The following is a 24,913-nucleotide window of genomic DNA, read 5'->3' on the forward strand; positions in this document are numbered from 1 at the left end:
AAGAAAATAGTCTTAAAAAATATATAAGTGAGTAAATGAAACAGAAGACTTCCACTACCCAGAGCTTTCATCCCTGAAGCACCGGCAGCAAGAATGGAGCCAGCCCAGTTCTGAACCTGGTGTCTGCAAGGACCGGACAGCAGACGAGGGAGACACAGCCATGTGAGTCCTCCTTCGGTCTGTGTTAGAGGGGACACAGGAGAACTCAGGGACAGTCACACGACAGCTTCTCCGACTGCACTGGGAAGTGAAGCTGGGAGTTCTGGATGAAATTTGTTAACCGTTTTATAAATAGCATTGATAAGAAGTCACTAAAGCAAACACAGGTCATCAATACTGTTGAGGTCCAGCCTGGGAATCCACCCACTGAGGACTGGGTTTCTCTTCTATTTCAGTTTCTAGACTATGTCACTCGCTCTCTCTGGACCTCCATTATCTCATCTGTGACCTGGGAAATCTATAGAAACCATGATCCTGAACAACACACTATGGAAACTGTATTAACAAATATCTGTGGTTCCATCAACAGATGAATGGATCAAGAAGATGTGGTATATATACACAATGGAATACTATGCAGCCATCAAAAGAAATGAAATCTTGCCATTTGCGACAACATGGATGGAACTAGAGCGTATCATGCTTAGCGAAATAAGTCAAGCAGAGAAAGACAACTATCATATGATCTCCCTGATATGAGGAAGTGGTGATGCAACATGGGGGCTTAAGTGGGTACGAGAAGAATAAATGAAACAAGATGGGATTGGGAGGGAGACAAACCATAAGTGACTCTCAATCTCACAAAACAAACTGAGGGTTGCTGGGGGGAGGGGGTTTGGGATTATGGACATTGGGGAGGGTATGTGCTTTGGTGAGTGCTGTGAAGTGTGTAAACCTGGTGATTCACAGACCTGTACCCCTGGGGATAAAAATATATGTTTATAAAAAATAAAAAAAAATTTAAAAATCTGTGGAAAGAGAGCCCGACTCTTGCTGGAGCTCTTGGTCTCCGGTACCGACAGGAGCCGCGTGCACCTGCTGCCATCATGGCTGGATGGCTCGCGACTTCTATGTCCACCAGCACGGCCCAGCCAGAGGGCAGCCACACTCACCCACGAAGAGCTGGCTGTTGAGCTGCAGGCGGGCATGGCCGTCCGCGGGTGCGGCTTGCGTCTTGCTGGGGAGCTGGTCCACTTGAAGGGTCGCCTCCTTCACGTTCCTCTCGGCCCTCACGTGGTGCCACCGGTTGTCATTAAAGGGAGTAGGAGATCGCACTGTGACCTCACATCGCCCATTCCCCACATCGAAGGAAAAGGTCACTTCTGCAGGAGCTGCAAACACAGAAAGGAGAGTAGCTCGGCTCATTCTGCAGGGAGGAAATTTGGTCTCGAGAGACCAGAGGGCAGCACCACAACACGCTCCTTATGAAAGCGGACGGTGACACTGCTGCCGACCAATGTCATTCTGAGCTGGCTAGGAGGGCAACAGAAATGTGTGTCCTGAGGGAAGAAAAACAAAGCCATTTTACCCTATTCCTCCTCAGAGAATGCTCATATTGCTAATCCTTAAGGAGTAGAGATCTTTCCCCACCAGAGGGAAACTGGCCTGTGACCTGCCTTCTTATATATCAGTGAATTTATTTCAAAGTGGGTGGAATCCTCATGTGCTTTATTTAAAAAGTCCTCCATGAAATTTTGAAGTAAGGAACCGAGCTTTGCATACATGCGTGAACAATGTAGCGAGTCAATTACATGAAATGATTCTGCAATTTAGGGAGTAGTTATCGAACCAGTTTCGTTTAAAAGATTCTTATTGCACACACAGTTAGGGCAGCACAGAATTGGACAGACTGCTGTATGTTTTGTGAATCACTGTTTTCCTCTCTATTAAAAATAAGGATTTAAGATAATGGAGCTTTAGGCGCTCCTGGGTGGTAAGGTTGGTTAAGCGTCCGACTCTTGGTGTGAGCTCAGGTTGTGATCTCAGGATCATGGGATCAAGCCCTGCACTGGGCTCCATGCTCAGTGTGGAGTCTGCTTAAGACTCTGTCTCCCTCTTCCCCCCTCCCAACCCTGCTCTCTCTCTCTCTCAAATAAATAAATCTTTTTTAAAAAAGGTATTAGAACGCTAGTATGTACTAAAGAAATACAAGTGATGAAGAAAGCATAGCAGTACTTTGAGAATTAGGTTCCCAGAAGGATTATTGCTATATACTGAGGCCTGGTGGCTTTGCCCAGAGGGCTACTCACTGTGCAGCTCTAGCCTGATGAAGTCTGTGATCCCCAGGTTCTCTACAAACACCCCAGAAGGCGCTGTCGTCTTAAAAAAGAAAGACACGTCAGCACTGAGCTCTCCACGGAACGTAGGGAAGTGAAGGTATGAGGTCTCAGTGTTGAAGGAAGCGGAATTCCAAAATGAATCTGTTTCCAAAAAAAAAAAAAAAAAGACAGTGACGATAGCAAGGAAACAGAATAACAACCATATTTTGCATTTCTAGCAATTTTTTTTACCATTATTGCCATTTTTACCATTATTAAATGCATTCATTATCTATGTGAGCCTTCATCTGGGGGTTCTTCCAAACATACAGCCACGATGTGAATATCCAGATAGTGACTCTTTCAAGGATTAAGATGGACAAGACTGCAACTGAGTGGACAGATAATCACTGGAAATACCCTACGTTTCTTAGAAGATGATATTATTTATAGATTACCATTAAGTCAAATTGACTTTGGGGGGGACATACAGTTAGATGAACTTTAATACACGCATAGGGTTGTATAAACACCACCAAAATCAGGATAAAGGACAGCTCCATCTCCCCTCCTCCCTCAGGCTGTTCTCTTACAGTCACATCCTCCTCCTGCCCATTGTGATCTACAGTTGTGCCTTTTCCAAGTGTCATATAAACGGAATCACACTATAGGTAAACTTCTGAGGCTGGCTTCTCTCACTCAGTAGAATTCGAGGTTTATTCATTTTGCCATGACTTATTGTGGATCAGGCCACCATTTCTTTGTCACTGGAGAAAGTCAGTGTGGTTTCTAGCTTTGGTCGTTCACAAACAGAGCTGCTCTAAACATGTCTGCCGATCACACGTGTATCTGCTTTCCAACCTAGATGCCCTTCCTTCCTTCCTCGGTTACTGCACTGGCTAGGATGTCCAGTGCGACTGATGTCACAGAAAAGAAGCGGTGAGATTGAATATCCTTATCTTGTGCCCACTCCTGCAGGGAAAGGGTTCAGTTTTTCACAAGTAACCATGCTGCCAGCTGTCCGTATATAGATAATCTTTATTAGGATCAAGAAGTTCCCTGTTATTCATAGTTTGCTAAGAATTTTATTGTGAGTGGTATCTGATATGAATGTATCATGTTAGTTCATGATATAATCATAGTAATTCAAACAATCGTGTTCGTATCAATTGATGCAAAAAAAGCATCTGGTGTGATTTTTCTTCCTTAAACTGTTAATATGGTAGATGACATTGATTGATTTCCAAATATGGTCAACCCTTGAACAACAAGGGGCTTGGGGCACTGACCTTTGCACAGCTGGACATTCACATGTAACTCTGGACCCTCCAAAAACTTAACTACTAATAGCCTACTGGACAGGCTGACTGGACACCTTACCAAGAAGCACCAACATTTGATTAACACACACTTCACATGTTATAGTATTATATACTATATTCTTACAATACAGTGAGCTGGAGAAAACAAAATATTATTAAGAAAAATCACAAGGAAGAGAAAACACATCTACAGCATGGTACTGTATCTATTGAAAAATATCTGCACATAAATGGACCTGCCCAGTTCAGACCCATGTTGTTCCAGGGTCAGCTTCACTGAGTCAGCCTTGTGAAATGAGTAAACCAGTTGGCGATGGTGTATTATTCTTTAAATGTTCCTGGATTTTTTGCTAATGTAGTTGAGGATTTTTGCATATGTGTCTGTGATGATGCATAGTTCTCTCTTAATTTTTTTTTTTTTTTTTTGCATTTTCTTTGTCTAGTTTGGGTATCGGGGCAATGTTGGGCCCTCATAAAATGTTGGAAAGAATTTCCTCTGCTATTTGCTGAAAAAGATTGTGTAAACATGGTGTTATTTCTTCTTTGGTGGAACTCACCAGTGAAGTCATCTCTGACTGAATTCAATTCCGTCAATACTTCTAGGTCTCTACTAATTGTTCAGTTTATCTTGAGTGAGTTTTAGTAGTTAGTGTTTCTCAAGGAATTAGTCTGTTTTAACTACGTTGGAGAACTGACATGTGCTGAGTTGTTTGTGGTATGCCATTATCCTATTGATGTCTGTAGGGTCTGTAGTGATACTCCAACTTTTACTACTCATATTGGTAATATTTCTCAACAATTTTGCTAGAGATTTATCTATTTTATTGTTCTTTTATAAATATTTTGTTTTTATGGATCTCTGCTTTTAATTGATTTTTCTTATCTTTATTATTTCCTTCCTTCTGCTATTTTGAATTATTTTTTCTTCTTTTTCTAATTTCTTATGGTAAAGGCTTAAATCATTCATTTGAGATCTTTTTCTTTCATAACGCAAGCATTTAATGCTATTACTATCTTTCCAAGCACTGACATAACTGCCTCCCACTATTTTTGATATGCTGTATTTTCCTTTTCATTCAGATCAATATATTTTATAATGTCTGTTGAAACCTCCTTGACTCATTTAATATTTAGCAGTTTGGTGGTTAATTTCTCAATTTTTTTTTAAGATTTTATTTATTTATTTGAGAGAGAGACAGTGAGAGAGAGCATGAGAGGCGAGAAGGTCAGAGAGACAAGCAGACTCCCCATGGAGTTGGGAACCTGATGCGGGACTCGATCCCGGGACTCCGGGACCGTGACCTGAGCCGAAGGCAGTTGCTTAACCAACTGAGCCACCCAGGCACCCTGGTGGTTAATTTCTAAGTGTTTGGAGACTTTCTCACTCTCTTGTTCTTTGTTTCTAGTTTAATTCATTTATGTCAGGAATGTGTTTTTGTGTGATTTATTTGATATGCACTCATTTGTTTGTGACACAGAATATGGTATATCCATGTGCAATTTAAAAGAATGTGTATTTTACTATTGGTGGGGTGTTCCATAAATGTCAATTAAATTCGGTTGCTTTGTGTTGACATTAGATTTTATGTACACTTTGCTTGTTTTCCCCATTAGTTCCAAAGATTAATGAGAGAGGAGTACTGAATTCTCTAATTATAATTATGAACTTGTCTACTTCCCCTTTCCATCCTGTCAGTGTTGCTTAATGTACTTTGAAGCTCAGTTATCAGTGTACACATTTAAGATTCTCATGTCTTCTTAATCGCTTTTTGTATCTATTAATTTTCTATGCTTTCAAGCAAAAAGTTTAATACAGAAACTCCAGCTTTCTTTCAATTAGTGTTTGTGTTGTATATCTTTCCCTGTCTCTCTTTTTAAACTTGTGATATCATTATATTTAAAGTGAGTTTCTTGTACAAGGTACATAATTGAGTCATAACCATCTGTCCTTTGACTGGTTTGTTTAGACCATTCATATTAAATATAAATGTTGACAAATTTAATTTAGTTTTATCATTTTATTATTTTTTCCTGTTTCTTAATATTTTTTGTTCTTTTCTGTCTCTCTGGGGTTAAATATTTTTTAGTATTCTATTTTTGTTTGTCTATAGCAGTTCCTTGGTTGGTTATTATAGGAGTGACAATATATACACTTACCTTTTCAGAGTCTGCTCAAAATCTACATTTTAACCACTTGGACTCATATGTCAAAACCTCGCCAACAATTCTGTCAGTTTACTGAGTGCCTTTTATTGATTCCTGCCAAATGTATGCCATCTGTAAAAACTAAGAGCTCTATAAAATAATGTATTTTTTTGCTTTCAACCACAAGTATATTTAAAATAACTCAACAGGAGAATAGTCTGTTATATGTACCCTGATATTTACCATTTCTCATGCTGATTTTATACCCCTGAGGTCCCAAATTTCCTTCTGATATCTTTTCCCTTCTGTCCGAATCTTCCTTTAGAAAGTCTTTTAAAGTATCTTCTGGTAAGGAATGCTTTTAGCTTTCCTTCATCTGAGAATTTCTTTATCTTCGTCCCTGAAGGAGGCTTTTGCTGAATATGGAATTCCAGATTGACAATTTTTTACTTTTAGCCCTTGAGAAATGTTTTGCCACTTCTTTCCTGGCTTCCATATTTCCCATGAGAAAGTCACGGCCATATGAGTAGGAGTTCACCTACAGATGATTCATCACTCTTCTCTCTGGTTGATTTCAAAACATTCTTAATTGCCTTTGTTTTCAGCAGTTTGATAATGATGTGTCTGGAGGTGAATTTGAGTTTATCCTGTTTCAAGTTCATTCAACTTCTCAAGTCTGTTTTTTTCCAAACTTGGACAATTTTCAGCCTTTTTTTTTCCAATTTTTTTTTTCAGCACACTCTTCTGTCTGCTCAATTAATTACACGAATGTTAGATCTTTTGTTGTTGATTCAGAGTTCCCTGAGGCCCTGTTCATTTTTAGATTTTATTCTTTCTTTTGATCAGATGAGTCATTCCCATCATTAAGGCCACTGACTGTCTCATCTCAGATCTACTATTTGGTCCACCCAGGACATCTTTTATTTCAGTTTTATATTTTTCAGTTCTAAAGTTTTCATTTAGCTCTTTGGATATCCTATTTCTTTGGTGAAATGTTCTTTTTCTATTTTCTACAAAAGTGTTTATGATCACTTGTTAGAGTTCTTATGTAATAGTTGTTTTAAACTCTTTATCAATTCATTCTAACCACTGTGTCACAGTTGCATTAGTATCTGTTGATTATATTTTCCTAAGCCAGCTTAGATTTTTCTGGTTCTTTGTGCTAAGTAATTTTGGATGACTTCCTATAAATTTTAAATATTATATTAATAAATTCTGGGCTTTGTTTAAATGTTGTGAAGCATGTTGATTTCATACACACACACACACACATACACACACACATACACATATATACAAATTTTATTTTTTGTTTTTAATTTATTTAGGTTTTTTTTGCAGGTTCTTGGCCTAGTTAGTATCTGGCCACACATTGCAACCTGCCTTCTGTGGGCTGTCTCTAATGCCAGTCCAGTTTCCAAAGCCTTTGCAGCATGACCCAACTCTGCCTCACTAGTGCACAACCCAGTGGCCAGCCTGGGTCTTGGGTTATTGACTCTCCGTTCAGTTCTCAACTTCTTTGGTCTACAATTAGGACCGGATCCATGCATGTGTTGCTCTGGGATGATCCCAGGACTTCATAAACAACATATAGTATGCTTTCCTGAATGGCTGCCTCCCTCTGCTTTTCCAGGTACTTTCTGGTTCCCTGGTCTCCCTTGTCAGTCACGGAACTGGAAAACAGGTTCTACTGAGACTGCTCTATAATGTTCTCCTATGCAACTGTACCTGGTCCATTGCCAAGCGATGGGTGAGTGGAGGAAGAAAACAAAAATAAGAGGAGTCTTCCCACCATCTCTGAACCACAGCCGCCCTATGCAGAGCAAAAGTCCCCTTCTAAAGTCCTGGCTCTTGTGCGTTCCCTGGGCAGCTTCTGCTGCTATAGTCATGGGTCTGCCTGGATAGAAAAAGAGGGAAATGGGATTCCTGCATTCCCTGAGAGTTAGGAACTTTCTGTTCTGGCCTCTAGCCAGGGCTCAAGGGCTTCTCCTGGAACCTTTCTGTCTGTGACCCAGTGCCCACATCTGGGTTGACTGACAGATGCTGGAGGGAAAAGTAAATGATGCCTTCTGGTTTCTCCTCCTTGCCTCTCCTGGCTTCCCAGAGCCCTGAGATAACTATTCCAGGCATTCTGCCCAGGTTTCATAGGGGCAATAATGTGAGAGATGAGGTGGACATGCTTAGTTTGTCCTATCTGGACACAGAGTGTGGTCTGCTGTCTAAGGTCATGAGTGGGAAGAACAATTCTTCGTACTATCATCCATCAAGGCATGTTCATATGTTCTTTACACTGTGACTATCCACCTCTCAATATTTTTGTCATCTGAAGTAGGAAACTTCCTTTTTCTGAATGGCAAGGCTCAGAAATGCCAGGATTTCTCCACATGGCAACATCTCCTATGCGACCTCAGGAAGGGTTGGCCACTGCAGCCTTGGTAGACGTTGTATTTTGATCTCTGCTCTGATACTAGTGCCACTGGAGAGTCTGGGCCAGAGGACTGACGTGCCCTGAATTTTCCCTTTGGCCGTTCTGCAGCGTCTCCGCTAAGTGGGCAGAAGCAGCTGCAAGCAGGCCAGTCAAGCCACTGGGAGGGGGGCGCTGGATCTGGTTTTGAAATTCAAAGCAATACAGTTTGTATTTGTGGATGAGTCTGATGTGTGTTAAGAGAGGAAAGAAGTTGTGAGTGGCTGTTACGTTTTCCGTCTAAGCGAAAGGAAGCATGGAGTTGCCATGCCCTGAGTTGGGGAAGGTTGTCATGGAAACACTTTTTTTCCTTCTTTTGGACAAACTGTTCTGAAATGCCTTTTGAGGCAGAGAGGTACAGCCTAAGCAGCTGGGTGGCAGGGGTGGGAGTGCAGGGAGATGGCCTGGGGTATAGAGATGGCAGAATCATTGACCTCAATGTGGGAACAGCTCATCTCTGGAGAGCAGAGAGATGGAGGGCTGAGGACACAGGCTGGAGGCACCACAACAGGATAATGCCACTGACACAGGGAAGGAAGGAGGGAAAACCCAGACTTTTGTAGGTAAGCTGGCAGCTGAACAAAGACGTGAATCAGGGTGAATGAGGACAGGATACCAAGGTCAGGTCTGATGCCACCTGAGAGCAGAGTGCAGGTTTAGCTGGGTCGGAGTTTTACTGACGCCTGGAAAAGGCAGATTTTAGGGAGTGATGGAGAAGGCCTGAAGAGAATATATTCAAAAGGGATTAGAAAGAAGTAAGTTAAAGGTAGAATGGATCCGCTCGATTTCAGTTAGTTTGGGAGCGGGAAGGCTTCGGAGAAATCCACATGCAGTGGGAGGGGTGAGGACAGTTAGGACCATTGAGGTTCGCCAACTGTCAGAGGGTGACAAGAAACAGGCACGTGATAGCTTCCGTCACCCCGTTTCTCAGTATCTTACCAGTTTTAGGCATCTCAGCACTCAGCCAATACTTACTCCAATTAATTTATTATCAAATCACTAGATTTTGCTGACTGGGTGATCAGTGTTTCAAATCACCCCACCAACATTCACAGCAATAGTCCAACTCAAACACTACACAGAGGACACACACTCCGAAGGTAATACAATATTCCTCATTTTTTTCTCAAGCAGAACGCTGATATACACTTCTTTTGTAAGTTAACACATTCCCAATGAGATGCAGAGTATTAGCATAGACAATGTTTTTACGGACTCAGGCAGCTACATGTCTCCTAAAACACTAACATGCATTTCCAGGGGTCAAGACAGTTCCTCTTGCCACTACTTACTGTCCCCCGAGCAGAGCAGAGGCCCCAGTGCATAAGCTGCTTCTGAATGTGGTCGCCCTGTGTCTCTCATCACAACCTGAGTGACTGGCAGGTGCTCCTTATGGGAAAGGACTACTGTGTCGCTGGTCCTACAAAACAAATACGACCACGTTAGCGTTATTCTGAACGACATCCAAAGAAGGAGCAAATAGTCTCTTACTGCAGCGCAAGACATGATAAGCTAAATTTGCAAATACATAACAATAAGGAAATCAAGGGCTCCTCTGAACTCTGACATAGTAACGTAACTTAATAAAGTCTGAGGATTGGAGCTCCTTGTCTGTCTGTGTGACCATAGAGATAACAGTGGGCTGGGCTGAAATCATCACCGTCGGTGCGAGTATGAGGTTATGTTTCCCTGCAATGAAGCAGCTCATGGCCCTTCCCCATCTGGCCGCCTTGTGAGGTTAAATGCAAAACTTACACGCACAACATCTGCCTGACTTCATTAAAAAAAACAAAACCAAACCACCCAACTGAAAAGATTTAGGTTTTCAGTTCCCAGATTTTTCTTTTTTAACTCAATTTTCTAAAATTCCTATCGTGGTTACTAAGCATTTCCTTACATATTGATGCCATCCATTAAAAAAGAAAGAAAGAAGAAGGAGGTTGATTAAACCAAACTGAAGGTATGATACAATGTGCTCTTAAAATTAATGCGTGGGGTAATGCAGAGGAAGAGCTCGTTGTGACTGTCACTATCCGTTCATTCAGCCAACATTTGGTGCACAGCGACTCCTTGCCAGGTCCTGCATGTTGGGGGCATGGGCATAAGACCCACCATCAGTGTCCCCAAGGAATCTAGTGGATATAATAAACAATGACAAAAATATAATTGTAATATAATAAAATCACGTAAGTGAATATTTGGGACAGAATATCTATGGTTCCAATGTAACAAACACCGGACTAGAGCAAGAGGTCCTGGTAGGAAGCTAGCTGTGCCACCAACCACCTCTCTGGGCAAAGAAAGAAGATTCTTCTGCACCTTGTGAGCTGCTCACATTTTTACATCCTGCTTCAATTACATATGTGCTTTGGATTTAGAACAAATAGCAGTGTGTCTACTCTATCCTTCAGGTGCCCTGCATCTGTGTAGAACCTAGGAAGTTTTGGTTTCTAACAATTATAAAGCCCCTACTAGCTCTGATGTATACAAATGGAAGCATCTGAAACTGACATTTTTGCAAGTCAAAACAACCAGCAATTTCAAATGGTTCAGTCTAATAGCTTTGCTTCAAAAAGACCCTGCATCACTTAATAGTTAATCATTCCAATTCTGTTGAGGTATCACAAATATTCTTTAGAGGTGGGAAGTTTAAAATTATTAGCATTTTTATTTTGCTTTAATAATGTAACAAAGTGACTGCCAGTGCGTATTAGCAAGATATCAAAACTTTGAATTAAATATCCTGAAGTTCAGAAACAATTTTTTTGGAATCAGATGGTTTCCAAAAATCAGACGGAACAAAATCCCAGAGCTTTATCAGGGTGAGGCCCTGCGATTTCTGTGCTTGGAAGCACACAGTCAGGTCATCCCAAACATGGAACACCTGGTTTGTTGGGACCGGGACAGGTGGTCAGTCACAAGCCAGAAGGTGGCGTGGATCATGTGGGAAGTCAGTCTGAAAAAATGCTTGTTATAAATGTGGGGCTAACACATCAAAATTAATTCCTGGTGTTAAGTATCAGGAAATGTTACAAATAAGCATTTTCATTCCTGTCATTGCTATTTTGGTAGAACATCTAGAGGGAAAATGTAAGTTCATTAGTTATTCATTGAGTAACCTTGAATTTTAAAGAACCATTTAAAAGCTACATTTATAATGTAGTGAAAAGCTACACTTTAATTGTTTTTAGCAATGACAAAGCACAGAGAGCTCTGCAAAAAAAACCTAAAGAAAATCATAATGGGTAATTGTGTGTGTTAAGGCAAATATCATAATACATTCTTTTTTGATTCTGTTGTTTGCAAAGTAACTTCCTGAGCCTGAGGAAATTTTAAACAGCTCAGAACTGAGAATTCTTTCTCAGCACAGGTCATTCCCAAATGCCCATACTTCATGAAGGACAAGATTCATTGCCAGGGTCACCAGACTCATTGGAAATCACCGAATCTAGTTACATCTCAGGTTTTTTCTTGCCTCTCCATCTTTCTCTCTTCTCCCCGAAGGCTGGGAGTGTTGCTCTCTCGGCGTGACGACTCTCACCGTAGGTTCCGAGCACTCAATGACGAGCACTCAATGAGGGGACTTCCAAGGCCACTTCCTCTTGGTCTTCAGTTCCCGGCGCTCTAGAGACGCTTCTAGCGCTGGCTGTTTCGCAGAACACCTTTTCGCAGGTGCAACACAGCCCACCGCGACTCCCGAGTTCTGGGAAAGGCTGCAGGGAACAAACACTGGGTTGGCTATCACGTTTCCTAATTCTTCCAGAGAAAGGGAGCGTGGGGACCATGGAACCATTGCTGCCCAGAGTTCCCTGTTTTGAAAGCTCCTGGGCTCGCTCTCGGGCTGTGCTGTTTCCTTCGCTGATCCTGTCAGCAAACGCCCTCCATTCGGAGCCTGTGGTCCCCTGATGCTCCAAGTCCTAGGGGACCAGTCTCCCGTCCTTGCTTCCACCTTCAGGACCGCCATGGACCACTGCTTTCCCACGTGCATCTTCCCAGTGTGTCACCATCCCAAACACTCAGCAAATGACTGGCGTTGGAATGAAATGGAATCAAGAAAATACTGATTTTTTCCTACTCATGGCAGTCATGTGATATCTCCATTTCAATACATCTTCTTATCATCTCATAACGTAAAAGTTCTGCATATTTTTATCTTTATTCCAGGATCTACCGTCTTCATGCTGATTTTGCAAGTGGTTTTCATGATATTTTCTAATGGAAATAAGCTCTTTGTAGGAATTCAGTTATTCTAAGATTCAGCGGATAGCCCTACTAAATTCTCATTAATGTCAATAATATTTCTGTCTATCCTTGGGATTTTCTGGTAGGCAACCATATTTTCTATGAATAATGTCATCTTCATTTCCTTGTTTCTAATCATTTGTGGCTTTGAAATGCCTCCTATACTTTCGTCCCTCTGCTATTCACTTCTAACCTAAATGTCCTGTAATCAGAGAAACTGTCCATAGCAAAACAACTACTATAAACTTTTTGGGGTTTTGCTTTATGAAACATTAGGAAAATCAGTTTGTAAAAATGTGCCATGTGTGCTTGAGAAAATTATATATTCTGTAATTTTCAGGGCCTACCAAATCAAGCCGTTGATTTCATATAAAAATATTCTGTATCCTTAATAATTGTCATCCGCATGATTTACCAGTTGCTAACAGATATATGTCTAAACCTCTCCTTACGATGGTTGCTTTTTATTTTCCTTCTTTCAATTCAGACAATTATTTTCTATTTACATTTTGAGTCATTTTTGTTAGAAACATACAAGTTTGGGATTATTAGGGGTTTTTTGGTAAAATTAAAAAGCATCATGATATGGTGATACTAATCGTTCTATATTAAGACTTCAAAATTTTGGGGTGCCTGGGTGGCTCAGATGGTTGAACATCTGACTTTGGCTCAGGTCATGAATGATCTCAGGGTCCTCTGATGAACCCCAAGTCGCTGGGCTCCCCACTCAGCAGGGAGTCTGCCTCTCCCTCTGCCCTTCCCCCCCACTTATGGGCATAGGCACCCTTTCCCCCTGTCAAATAAATAAAATCTTTAAAAAAAAGAAAAAGACTTTTAAACTTTAATTACTTCTGTGCACATTTGCTTGCTAAGTTGTTTTAGGATTTTGCTTTTAACATTTTTAGGTGTACAAACAAGATATACTTATTTTTAATTCAAAATGACCTAGCTGCATTTAAATGGCTATTTTTGTCACATTTATTGTGCCTCATTACTCATAATATTCTTATGTTATTTTGTTGTTCATTGTTTTCCTCTTCCTTTTTAACTTTTCTCCTACCTTCTTTTGAATTAACTTTTCTTAAAATCCTGTTTTTCCTTCCTTCCCTCTTTGGATTTGAATATTACACTGTTTCTATTCTTCAGTGCTTAAACTTGAAATCTTAATGCGTGCACTATGAGCTGTTTAATGCTGACAAACTTCTACAAAACAAGTTTCTAAGTTCAATCATATTCTTATTTCTAACCCTGGCTGTAGTCCTCTGTGATCACAATCATTTTGTTTCCTGGTCAGGATCGCTCCCTCCTGTTTCTGTATGGTACACGCCTGACACATGACTGGTGTCTCATATTTGCCTCTTGTGTTTCTGTTAACCTCTGAGTTTACATATCTCTTTCCTCGATGTTTCTTCTAGCGTCTGGGACTCTCCTTACCAGATCACCCACGTTCATTTTGAAAACATTCTTGAAACTTTGTCTTCTGGAGTCGGCTGGTGGTGTATTTCTTCTGTGTCTGTCTGTCCATCTGGGTGTCCCTGTATCTTGGCTGGGGACACACTTGGAACCGGACAGTTATGGTACTTACTATTACACAGTGAGGGGAGTGCTGGCACTTGCAGGCTTTGCTGGATCCACAGAGGGGGTCTTGCCTGGCTCTAACAGTCCTTGCTTTGACACCTTCTGGTCACCTCTGCTCCCTTTCACATTCTCTTTAATCTTCCTTGATTTCAGCATGTTGCTTCTACAGATGAATTTACTCTTATTTATCCTGCCTGGTATCCTAATATTTTCTCAAGTCTGGCCACTTCTTAGCTATGTTGGCCCTTAATTATCGCCAGTCTCCTCTGTTGAAACTTGACTCCGACCCCAGTTCTCCCCTCCCTGTCCCCCCTTTTTTTCCTCCCATGCCCGTCTCCCTGGCCTAGAGTCCCTGCCACTTATCCACACTCATTTTCTGTTTCACCAGTGTTCTGATCCCGTGTGTCTAGTATCTGACCTGACAAGTCTTAAATTTCAATGAGAATATTTTCATTTCTAAATGTTCACTCGGTTCTTTTGTAAGTTGCCATCACCTTTGTTGATAGTATCTGGTTGCTTTCTCAATCAATCCCAGGCCTTATTTTTCCAACAGCTCACACATTTATTTTATCTGATGTTCTTAAGGTATCCGTGATCTGGGATTTTGGGGCATCTGTTTACTCCGTGGTTTCTTCTGCCTCCCACTTCTGTCCCCTGGGGCTGTGTAGCCCTGATTGTGAGCTCGTGTTTGGTGGGATTTTTATCTGTGGGAATTCTCGAGAAGGGTGGGCCTCTAGCAAGAATGTCACATACTTCCATGATGAGCCATGGTACTGCTGACCTGTGGCCACACTAACTTAATCCAAGGACCGTGTAAATTTGAACTCCGGATCTGTGTGAGGGCAGGTCTTTGGAGGTGTGTTTTCAGGGAGTTATTTCTTGCTACCTGGGGGGTTAGCTGGAAGATCGGTCCCTTTCCACCTTCTCTCTGGGTTTGGAAGCCTTCTGAGACCTCCAGCGACAGGGAGAGGTTTGTGTCTCATAACCCCCTTTTATGCACCCTAGACCCTGTTTTATTTCCCCTATGAGGCCATTTAAAAATGTAGCTGGCAGCGAGGGAGGTGAGCAAGCATGCTGGGGTTGGCTACGGTGCCGTCATCATATCTATCAGGTTAAACTTAATGGTAGGAACTCTGATAATGGTACTTTCAGTGAATGGGAAACATTAATCTGGTATTCCTATCTTGTCTTATTAGGAAAAAAATAAAATGGACATGATTAGTTACTCACAGGTAAGCAGAATTAGCTACCTTAACGCCTCAGTCCTCAGATTAATTACCCTATACACATCAAAGCTTACACCTTGAACTGGCTGGGGAATACTTTAATCTATTGTCTTTATACAACTGTCTTGTCCAATGTCTGCCTAACTTACACAGTTTAAGCAACACAGAATTACAGTTTGCACAGGGAAATCATATGGAAATCACCATTCATTCCGGGCGGCATCACAGTTGCAGTGATATTGAGAATCAAGGCAGTTCCCCTGTAATCCACAAGCACATTTTTGAGCACCAGGCAGAGAACCTCCCCAGTAAGTGTGTGTCTCATTGGTTCTTCCAACCCACCAGCTCACTGGGGTTCCATCTGAAAGACAAGTATGAGAAAGGTGACGCCTAATTTGCCCCCCACTGTCTGCCTCCCCAGCATAATCCTTTACTCCCCTCTGTCTAAAACACAGATGAGCAGAGGTCAACAGAGTCCTTTCTAAGAGGACTTCCAAAGGTTTAAGACATATTTCCACATCTAGACGTACATTCTCACCATATGTTTTACTTTTATTAGAAAACGAGCAAGATGTCCCTAACTCATTCAGGCATGATATCTACACATTTCTCTTGAGGATCCAATGACATCATTTATTTGGACACAACACTCAAAGCACTGTCATTTTTAAAAAAAGGAACGAACAAAAACCAGAGTAATTTGTACACTGCATCCAAAAGCTGTTTGAGAGCCATTGGAAGATGTAGTATTATGAGACAAAATACGGATTTCTTATCTATTGGACGAAAACACTGGTACTCTCCTGTCATGTCTTCCAAGTCTGCTGGAGGAACGAGCTTTTTGTACTGACACGTTGGCTGGAAACCACAGACATGGCCTGACAAGCCTCCCTCCTGCCCGAGGTGGGTCCTGGGCTCTGGACAACTGAGGCCAGTCTAGCTCAATGCTCAAATGCTCCAACAGGGCCAAAAGCCACCTCAGCTCTGCTAGACTTGTGTCCTCTGCTGAGGCCCCAGGACAGACGTGCAGGGTCAGGGTGACAGGGAAGGAGGGTCCTCAGGAGGGTGGAGGGGAACAGTGCCTCATAAACAGAGACAGAGCAGGAGAAATGGAAGGGGCCTCCATCAGCCGTCCGTGAAGATGCCTGTCCGTTTCAGCATGCTCCCTCCCTCAGACCCTCAGGTTGTCCCACCCGGCCCCCACCAGGAGTCTGGAACATGTCCCACCTTCTCCCTAACTTCTAGCCACCACCACTCCTTACGGCTCCCTGTTCAATGAGCCTTCACCTGCTGCCTACAGCCTCCCTGTGGGCGCACACGGGCCGCACTCATTACCGCCCACTGCAGGCCCGCTGGGTGAATGTGCGCCAAGAAATCAATGCCAGCAATGTTTGTTTTTTCCCCTCAGTGTGTTGAAAACTTATCTGTAGGGGGTGGAAGATCTTTTCCACTCAACAGATATTTTTTGAAAACACCATTTTAAACACAGGATTATTCAACATTCTTTTCATAGATGGAGGAGCAAAGAAATCATTGCCCACAGATGCACAATTGTTTGTTTACATCTGAATCTCTCATTTCCTCTATCAAGTAAGAGCCAGCAAGTGTTGTACAAGGTACAGAATGCATTTGGCTCAAGGTTTCTTGGAGCAATCCAGAGAGTTTGCAGAAGGATCATTAAACAAGGTGAAGAGGAAGAAGAGGCTGAACAGAAGGGAACAGGGCTCCCCACACCTCCGGCACCCGAGCCCCTGGCTGGCTGTTCTCTGCTCCGGCCACAAGGGCAATCCTCAGGGACCTTAACGCTCAGGGCATGGAGACTGAACAGTGTCCTGGGATCAGCACTTGCCGACCTCAAGCTCCTCGTAGGCCCCCAGAACCACAGCCCCCGAAACCGTCTGCAGCACAGAGACCTGCCAACCACTGCAGGCAAAAGCCGCGGGGCCCTCACACGAGCTGAGGCCCATGGCTCCCCAGCAACCACCCAGAACACCACAAGAGCCAGGGCTCTACCTTCTCCCCTCTCACAATAAACCCCAGGGACCTGTTAACAACCGAGGATTTGAACACGGGAATTCTTGGGGGAAAAACTCGATTCTGACACTCCCGTTCCCAGTCGGCTCCATGACACTCTTAAGCTCCCAGTCGCTGCCTAGGGTGGTTTCCCACTACATAACCTTCCACTGAGGGCTCCTGGGGAAGGCTCCTTGTGTCCATTCGTGCCCATGGATGACACACCATGAAGCAGTGCAGCCCTTTTAAGTGTCAGGTGGCAGTGTTTAGGCCTCACCCACACTGTAATAAAAGGCTGCTGGGATCACGGGCTGGACTGCATCCATCTAAACGAGGTTTGTGCGAGTTCTGCAGCAACAGCCCACGCAAGTGCTGCCTCCAGCCTGTGTAGTTATGACGTCCCTCATTCCATCTCCACCCCAACCCCAGTTAAAGCCTTGGTTTGATCGCGGCTGTGGCTGCATTATTTACTGCTGTGGGAGGGAGCACAGCCGAGCAATCCCTAGTGAATCAGATAGGGAGAGGCCTGCCCTCCGTGCGGGGATTCTCTACTGACCCGGGCCGCGTGTCCAGGCTGTGGTACAGACCACATGCCAGCGTGCACAAGTTTGCTCCCAGATTCAAGGGGGTTTTGCTTTCCGACCCTGCTAGCGGCTGGCGTCTACACTGCTCTGCCTTCGCCTCTTTCCTGGTCCAGCAGCCCAAGCCGCCCTGAGTTCCTCCCCCAGAGGCTGCTTTCTCCATCCTGGGAGCAAGGCAGTTTAGCTCACTCATCTGTTTGGCAAGAACCCAGTCACAACGAGCACTGAGCCCCCAGCACGAACTACACAACGAGCACTAAGCCCCCAGCACAAACCACGCATCCACACGCTACAGCGAGGCCAACGAACGGCATTTGCTTCACACGTTTCATCGACATTGTGCAGTTCAGTCCCAGCAAGGTCAGTGTCTGAGCACAAAAGTCTTGGGGAGATGAACCCTGGGGCTGCTGAGTGGCAGGCTCGGACCCTGAGCTCAGAGGACCCTGACGACCGTTCTGACAAAATGAGGTATTTCAGAGGAAGAAAATACGAAACCAAAAATAGAATTTTCAAGAACAGAAGTGCTATGAAGAATGAGCCACTAACCAGTGTGCCGTGTGAGAGGAGCTGCATGACACCGACAAGGCTCCCTATTAACAATGACCGAGAGACTAATCCCACTCAGCCCATGACGAAGAATCTCTGGATAACTGAGCCCACGTGCTGTCTCCTATCTATCTAAGACCAAACATTTCAGAGGCGTGGCCGCCCTTCGTGGTGTCTGAGCACCTGGCATCCCACGGCCTCGTGAGGGGCTTTCACTGATCTGTCACCCACTTGAGTCGGGAAGAGACTTCCCACCTCGTTCTCCACTTTGAGCAAGGAGCCACACATTCGGACCTCGCTCTTTGCTCCGAGGAAAAGCATCTCTGTAATGCCCCGACCGTGACATGGGCACCTGGGTCAGGCCCCTGCCACTGGTGGGCAGGGCAGCCCGCGATGGCAAGGGACTCCCACTACTCACCATGGCCAGCTGAAAGCACCGACTTCTTGCAGCGCAGGACCAGCTCCTGTCGGCAGTCGTCCGCACCGTTTATGATGGCTTGGAGCTGGTCGGGGCTGGCTGTGTACTTGAAAAACACGGGCTGGGGGCTTTCTCCATTTGAGGTTTTGACCTTGGCCAGCTGGGAGCCATTGTGCTGTACCGAGGTCCAGGTGGTGTCCTCTGGGCAGAAACAGGGTTGGGAGGGAGACAGGGACTGTGACTAGGTTAGAGCAGTTAAACATAATGTGAAAGTCAGAAGTCTCCTTTATCTGAACTAGGGTTGTTGTGTTTTTTTTAAATTTATTTTTTATTTATTTTCAGCATAACAGTATTCATTATTTTTGCACCGCACCCAGTGCTCCATGCAATCTGTACCCTCTATAATACCCACCACCTGGTACACCAGCCTCCCACCCCCCGCCATTTCAATCCCCTCAGATTGTTTTTTAGAATCCATAGTCTCTCATGTTTCACCTCCCCTTCCAGTTTACCCCAACTCCCTTCTCCTCTCTAACTCCCCATGTCCTCCATGCTATTTGTTATGCTCCACAAATAAGTGAAACCATATGATAATTGACTCTCTCTGCTTGACTTATTTCACTCAACATAATCTCTTCCAGTCCTGTCCATGTTGCTACAAAAGTTGGGTATTCATCCTTTCTGATGGAGGCATGATACTCCATAGTGTATACGGACCACATCTTCCTTATCCATTCGTCTGTTGAAGGGCATCTTGGTTCTTCCCACAGTTTAGCAACCATGCCATTGCTGCTATAAACACTGGGGTACAGATGGCCCGTCTTTTCACTACATCTGTATCTTTGGGGTAAATACCCAGGAGTGCAATTGCAGTGTCCTAGGGAAGTTCTATTTTTAATTTCTTGAGGAATCTCCACACTGTTCTCCAAAGAGGCTGCACCAACTTGCATTCCCACCAACAGTGTAAGAGGGTTCCCCTTTCTCCACATCCCCTCCAACACATGCTGTTTCCTGTCTTACTTATTTTGGCCATTCTAACTGGTGTTAGGTGATATCTCAATGTGGTTTTAATTTGAATCTCCCTGAGGGCTAGTGACGATGAACATTTTTTCATGTGTCTTAGGGTTTTAATGTTTGTAGCTATCAGGTCTCTTTGGTGTTGGAGTCAGCATAAGAGACACTGTTAAACTATTAGGAATGGGGACTCTCTTTATTGGAATTCGTCGTACCCTGAATACAGCCAACATTGTCAAGCGGCCAATTCTTAAAATTCTGTATTATAATATTCAAAGTTATAAATAAAACATTTTGTCCCTTAATTTATATCTTTCCATTACTGTAAGAAAAAAGCTAAGTTGTTACGGTGTGTGTATATACCCTTATATTAACATACATATTACTCTTCACTGGACTGAGCATTTTTTCCTGTGGTAATCAAAGAAATGCATAAGAGACACATGAGGGGAATAAGCAGCTCACATGATCATGCAAAACGATAGGAAGTCAGTATTTTTGACAAAAATTGATCGTGTGTCAGCATCTCGTTCAGTGCTCAGCCCTAAATGAGGCGCCCGTTGGAGTCGCTAACACAACCATTCCTGTCAGGAACATGACACACTAATGTCTGCTGGCAAATTCTGACCTGTTTCTGTTCCATTGACTACCAATATTTTTAAAAGAGATTTTAAAACAATGGATGAGCCCTCCATGGTGTTTAAAACAGAAGAGAAAGAGCCCCCTTTCTTCTACCTTCCCCCAAAACCTAGCTCCTCCCACAGTGTGAAAGGGCCATAGTTCAGGGGCCAAAAGGCTGGCTTCATGTGGTCCTAACCCAACTTCATTTATAACATCAAATCACATATAACTTCCTCTGGAACACGCATCTGGTACAGACACGATCGGTCGACATATTTCCAAATTATACTGGCTGGAAACAGTCACATGAGGTTTGTTCTTATTACTTTTAATGGCTAAGACCTAAAGAAGGTTAAAAAATCAAATCGATGTTACCAGGAACCCTCAGAGCCCTTCCCACCCAGCCCTCCCTGTCCCGCCCCAGGAAAAACCTAACAGCCCCGCTGGAGCTCATGGACCCATTTAATACAGTCAGAGACCCAGAGCAGAGAACGCCCAGGGGTCATAGCTCGAAGCCTATGAAAAACACCATCAAATATGCAAAATCCAGCAGGGACAGGAGCAGACTGTGAGTCAGCATGACTAACGAGCAGTCAGTCAGTCAGTCAGGGAGAAAAGGCTTCATAGATCATCCCCTCTCTCCACTCGTTTAAGGGGCTCTGAGTGTTCCCATAGCAACTTGAATCCCACAGGTTTTTCTCCCCCCTTTCATCATGTTTTCACCAGACATTTTACACTCTAACATTTTCCTGGAAAATTTCTTAAACGGACCTGGTGTTATTTTTTCCAGTCACCTACTCACATTCCCGGTCAGGGTTTCTTCCACCAGAAAAAAGGGGGTAAGAGCACCGATGGAGAAGCCAGGGGCTGGGCTCGGGGATTCATGGGTTCTAACGCTGGAGGGTCATTTATGTCCATGGTTTATGGCACAAAGAGAAACGCTGTGCCTGAGGGGCTCCCACAGGCCCGTGGCCCTGTGAGGGACTCATGGTCATGCATGCTACAGTGTAATCAGAGAACTCTTGCTTGAGTGGAGAGAAGGGAAATCTCAAAGAATCTCCAAGCTGCCTTTGAATAAAAGAGAAATTTCAATCTTGTCCTTTCTAGAAGTATCACTTGCAAGGCCCCAGCAAGGGCTTGTTATGTTTCCTCGATGTGGCACAACGTGGGATTTTCATAGGTTTCCGACTGTAGCTGGGAAGGCACCCTGGAGAGGCAATATAACGGAAGCTCTTGAGGATGAGGAGACAGATCAAGGAACTGAAGGGACCAGCATGATGGAAAGACACTTCACTGTTATGCACTGTAGCACAGAGCACAAACGAGATAGGGGGAAATTAACTGTAATGGGGAAAACTTAAAACAGGACTTTCGAACTGTTAAATGAGGCCCCATCATATCACGTTCTCCAGCTCAGCGGAGCCTCTTGTCTGCACATGAGCAGGGAGGCTAACCAGGGCTCCTGGCCCATTCACTTGGGCAAACCAACCTACATTAATGTGACACTTTGGTGTGATACGCAGGATACAAAAAAATAACACTGACTCACCATATCATATGGCATCCCTAGTTTCTCTTTTTATTTTGCCAAATTATATCCACCTGGCAACCTGCAACACTTTGTACACTGTGGATTGTATCTCTGAACTATATAAGGCATCTTTTAAGGGAAAGCAGGTGGTCGAATGGGGAAAAGGAAATGAATGTGTATTTTCCACGGTCAGGGAAATGTGAACCCAAGGTGTGTCTGCTATGCTCGTTTTCATCTCCCCAAGGGAAAAGAAGAAAAAAGGCTTGATTGTAAAAACCCCGATGCCTGTGGTTGGTCTGTCCCTCACGAGATGGACATTGATCTCCAGGTAAGGGAAGTCAAGAATCCCCTTTCTAACAGATGCCTGAAATGAAGTCCAATCTGGGTCCAACACCACCTCTTCGGAAACGAAGCCAGATGCCTGCATCTCTTCTGATGGGAAGTGGGTGCTCGAGTTCAAAGACGAGGAGGAAGGCAACATGTGAGGTGGTGGGACGTGCAAAAGAAGAATCAGTGGAGGACGGGCACTCACAGTGACACAGGATAGCAGAGGGATGGGAAGACTAGCAGGTGTCCCTGGAGTCACCAAGATGACGTGAACACTGTGTTCTGGGTGGGACAGCCCCAACCCTTCTCAGGACTCCGCAGCGTCACAATCCAGAGGGAAACACCACAGCAGGTGGCTCCCATCTGTCTCACAGCCCAATCCTCCTGCTGCACAGAAAATGGAAGGGAAGCCTGGGAACACCCACTCACCCAACTTTAGGAAACTGTGCCACGTCACCAGGTAGTGCGGCCACTAGGCTTTCTGAGATGCTCAAGTTCTCAAAGAGCACTGAGGCCCATGACCTTTCCAGAGTGCCTCATGCACCTGGGTCTTATCCTGGATTTCAAAGGAAAACACTCCCAGGAAAATAGAACCAGATCATGGGCTATGATGGGCACCTATGTGCACACAGGGCTGGGAAGGCCAAGCAGCTGCTGTGAATGTCCAGTGGGGGCCAGAGGGAGACAATCAGTGGCTCTGATCTGCCCCTGCCCTAGACCTAGGAGGCACCGGCCCTGCCATGTTGTCCATGTGCCAGAACCCAGGAGGATTGGATGCTTGTGTTTCACCAAGGAGAGGGATGGCTCCTTGCAGCAGGCAGTCCCTGGGTCCTGGGAGAGGCCCAGAGGCCGTGCTGTCTCAGCTCCACCCCTTTGGGTCCCTCCGGATCAATATTTGCATTAGGGCCCTTACAAGGGCTGCCATTCTTGTCACAGTTCGGAGGCCTTGAGCTTTGCATGATTTACTTTAATATTTCTCCACATAAGACAATGCTCTGAGACACAACTAGACACCCCCAAGAAGTGTAGCTACTTCACGGCCTTCTTCTCCTGGGGCTTCAGAGGATCATCCTGTCACTTAATAGATCATACTAAGTGTAGCTTTATGTGTCCACTCAGTCATTAGTGTAGACACCTGCTGTTAAATGTGGATCAGGCTGTCCGTGGAAGCTGTGAAGGTAGCACTGACTCCTCCTGTCTAGCCTGGAAGTCCTCTATTGCACTTTCTTCCCGTGGGAGGCTCTTGCATCCACCCTGAAAATCTGCTGGTCAGTGTAGCTGCCTTTTGGAATGATCTCGATCTTCGGATCTTCTGGATCTCCTGGTCACTTGCTACAGCTCCCATGGCAGAGCGTGCTGCTTCGCCTTGCGCTTGCGTGCCATGGACGCGGCCTCCTTCCTTAAACCTCAAGCCCGGATCTCTCCTGGTGTCAGGCTTCGCCTGCAGCTTCCTCCCCTCTCTCTGCCTACACAGAACCAGAGAGAGTGAGGGCCTTCCGCTTTGGAGAATGGCATGGCTGGCTGGAACTCTTATCCACTAAATATTCTCTGTATCAGCAATAAAGCTGTTTCACTTTCCTATCATTCATGTGTTTACTGAGGTAGCACTTTTAATTTCCTTCAGAAGATTTCCTTTGATTCACAAGTTGGCTAACCGGCATCAGAGGCCTCAGCTTTCAACATGCCTTCCTCACCAAGCTTTAGTCATGTCTAGCCTTTGGTTGACAGTGGGAGGCAGCTTCTCCTTCCAGCTGAACACATAGACTGCTGTAGGGCTAGTAATTGGCTAAAATTCAGTACTGCTGTGTCTTGGGAATAGGGATCCCAAGGACAGAGAGGGACCTACGTGAGGAAATGGCCAGTCGGTAGAGCCATTTACCAATGAAGTTCACAGTCTTGGATGCACATAGTTCACAGCGCCTGAAAACAACCCCAATAGTAAAGATCATTGATCACAGACCGTCATAACAAATATGATGGCAACAAAACAGTTAGAAATACTGTGAGCATTACCAAAATGTGCCACAGAGATGCCGAGTGAGCAGGTGCTGTTGGAAAATGGGGCTAGTAGACTTGTTTCACCCAAGGCTGCCACAAACCTACAATTTGCTTAAAAAAAAAAAAAAAAAAAGCAAATCCCTTTGATCTGAATCCAAGTTCAATAAAGCAAAATGCAATAAAATGAGGAAATGAGGTATGCCTATATTTAAAATAGCAAATGCAAACTTATAATAGTCATAATATATTCAGTGAGCTGAATTACATCTGTCCCCCTTTCTAGTCTGAAGGTCAACGGGAGATGTTTCTCCCTCTTCTTAATCAAATTCGGTGTGGCCCCTGGAAGCCCCTGGAAGCCCGCAGCACAGCTCTCAGGGGTGAGCATGAGTGACCAAACACCTCAGTTGAACATCTGACTGAAAAGGGAGGTGTTTGACTGGGCTGAGACAGAGGCTGTTACAGGAAGACAGAGGCAAAAGAAACAGAAATTCCAAACAAATCCACAAACATAAAAAGCACAGCAGGATGCCTTGACAGGTGCCCATTACGTAGAGAATTTCCTTTTGAAATTAATGGGAGCGTATGCAAAGCAGCTGACTGGCTGTCCTCCATTCTACCACGACGCCGGC

At 44.2% G+C, this 24,913-nt stretch overlaps 1 protein-coding gene across 7 annotated transcripts in view; it reads right to left on the reverse strand.

Moving 5' to 3' along the window:
• Window positions 1–24,913, reverse strand: part of LOC309844800 (contactin-associated protein-like 3) — a 173,906-nt gene that overhangs the window by 23,560 nt on the left and 125,433 nt on the right. For all 7 annotated transcript variants that reach the window (XM_082692044.1, XM_082692040.1, XM_082692043.1 and 4 more), the window contains 5 exons: window positions 18,794–18,994; window positions 15,440–15,596; window positions 9,482–9,609; window positions 2,250–2,420; window positions 1,113–1,331 (listed from right to left, as the gene is read on the reverse strand). In XM_082692044.1, the coding sequence (XP_082548170.1) occupies window positions 1,113–1,331; window positions 2,250–2,420; window positions 9,482–9,609; window positions 15,440–15,596; window positions 18,794–18,994 (876 nt within the window). The remainder of the gene's footprint in view (window positions 1–1,112; window positions 1,332–2,249; window positions 2,421–9,481; window positions 9,610–15,439; window positions 15,597–18,793; window positions 18,995–24,913) is intronic.

Source organism: Mustela nivalis, assembly GCF_964662115.1.
Source record: "Mustela nivalis genome assembly, chromosome: 12".
Lineage (NCBI taxonomy): Eukaryota > Metazoa > Chordata > Mammalia > Carnivora > Mustelidae > Mustela > Mustela nivalis.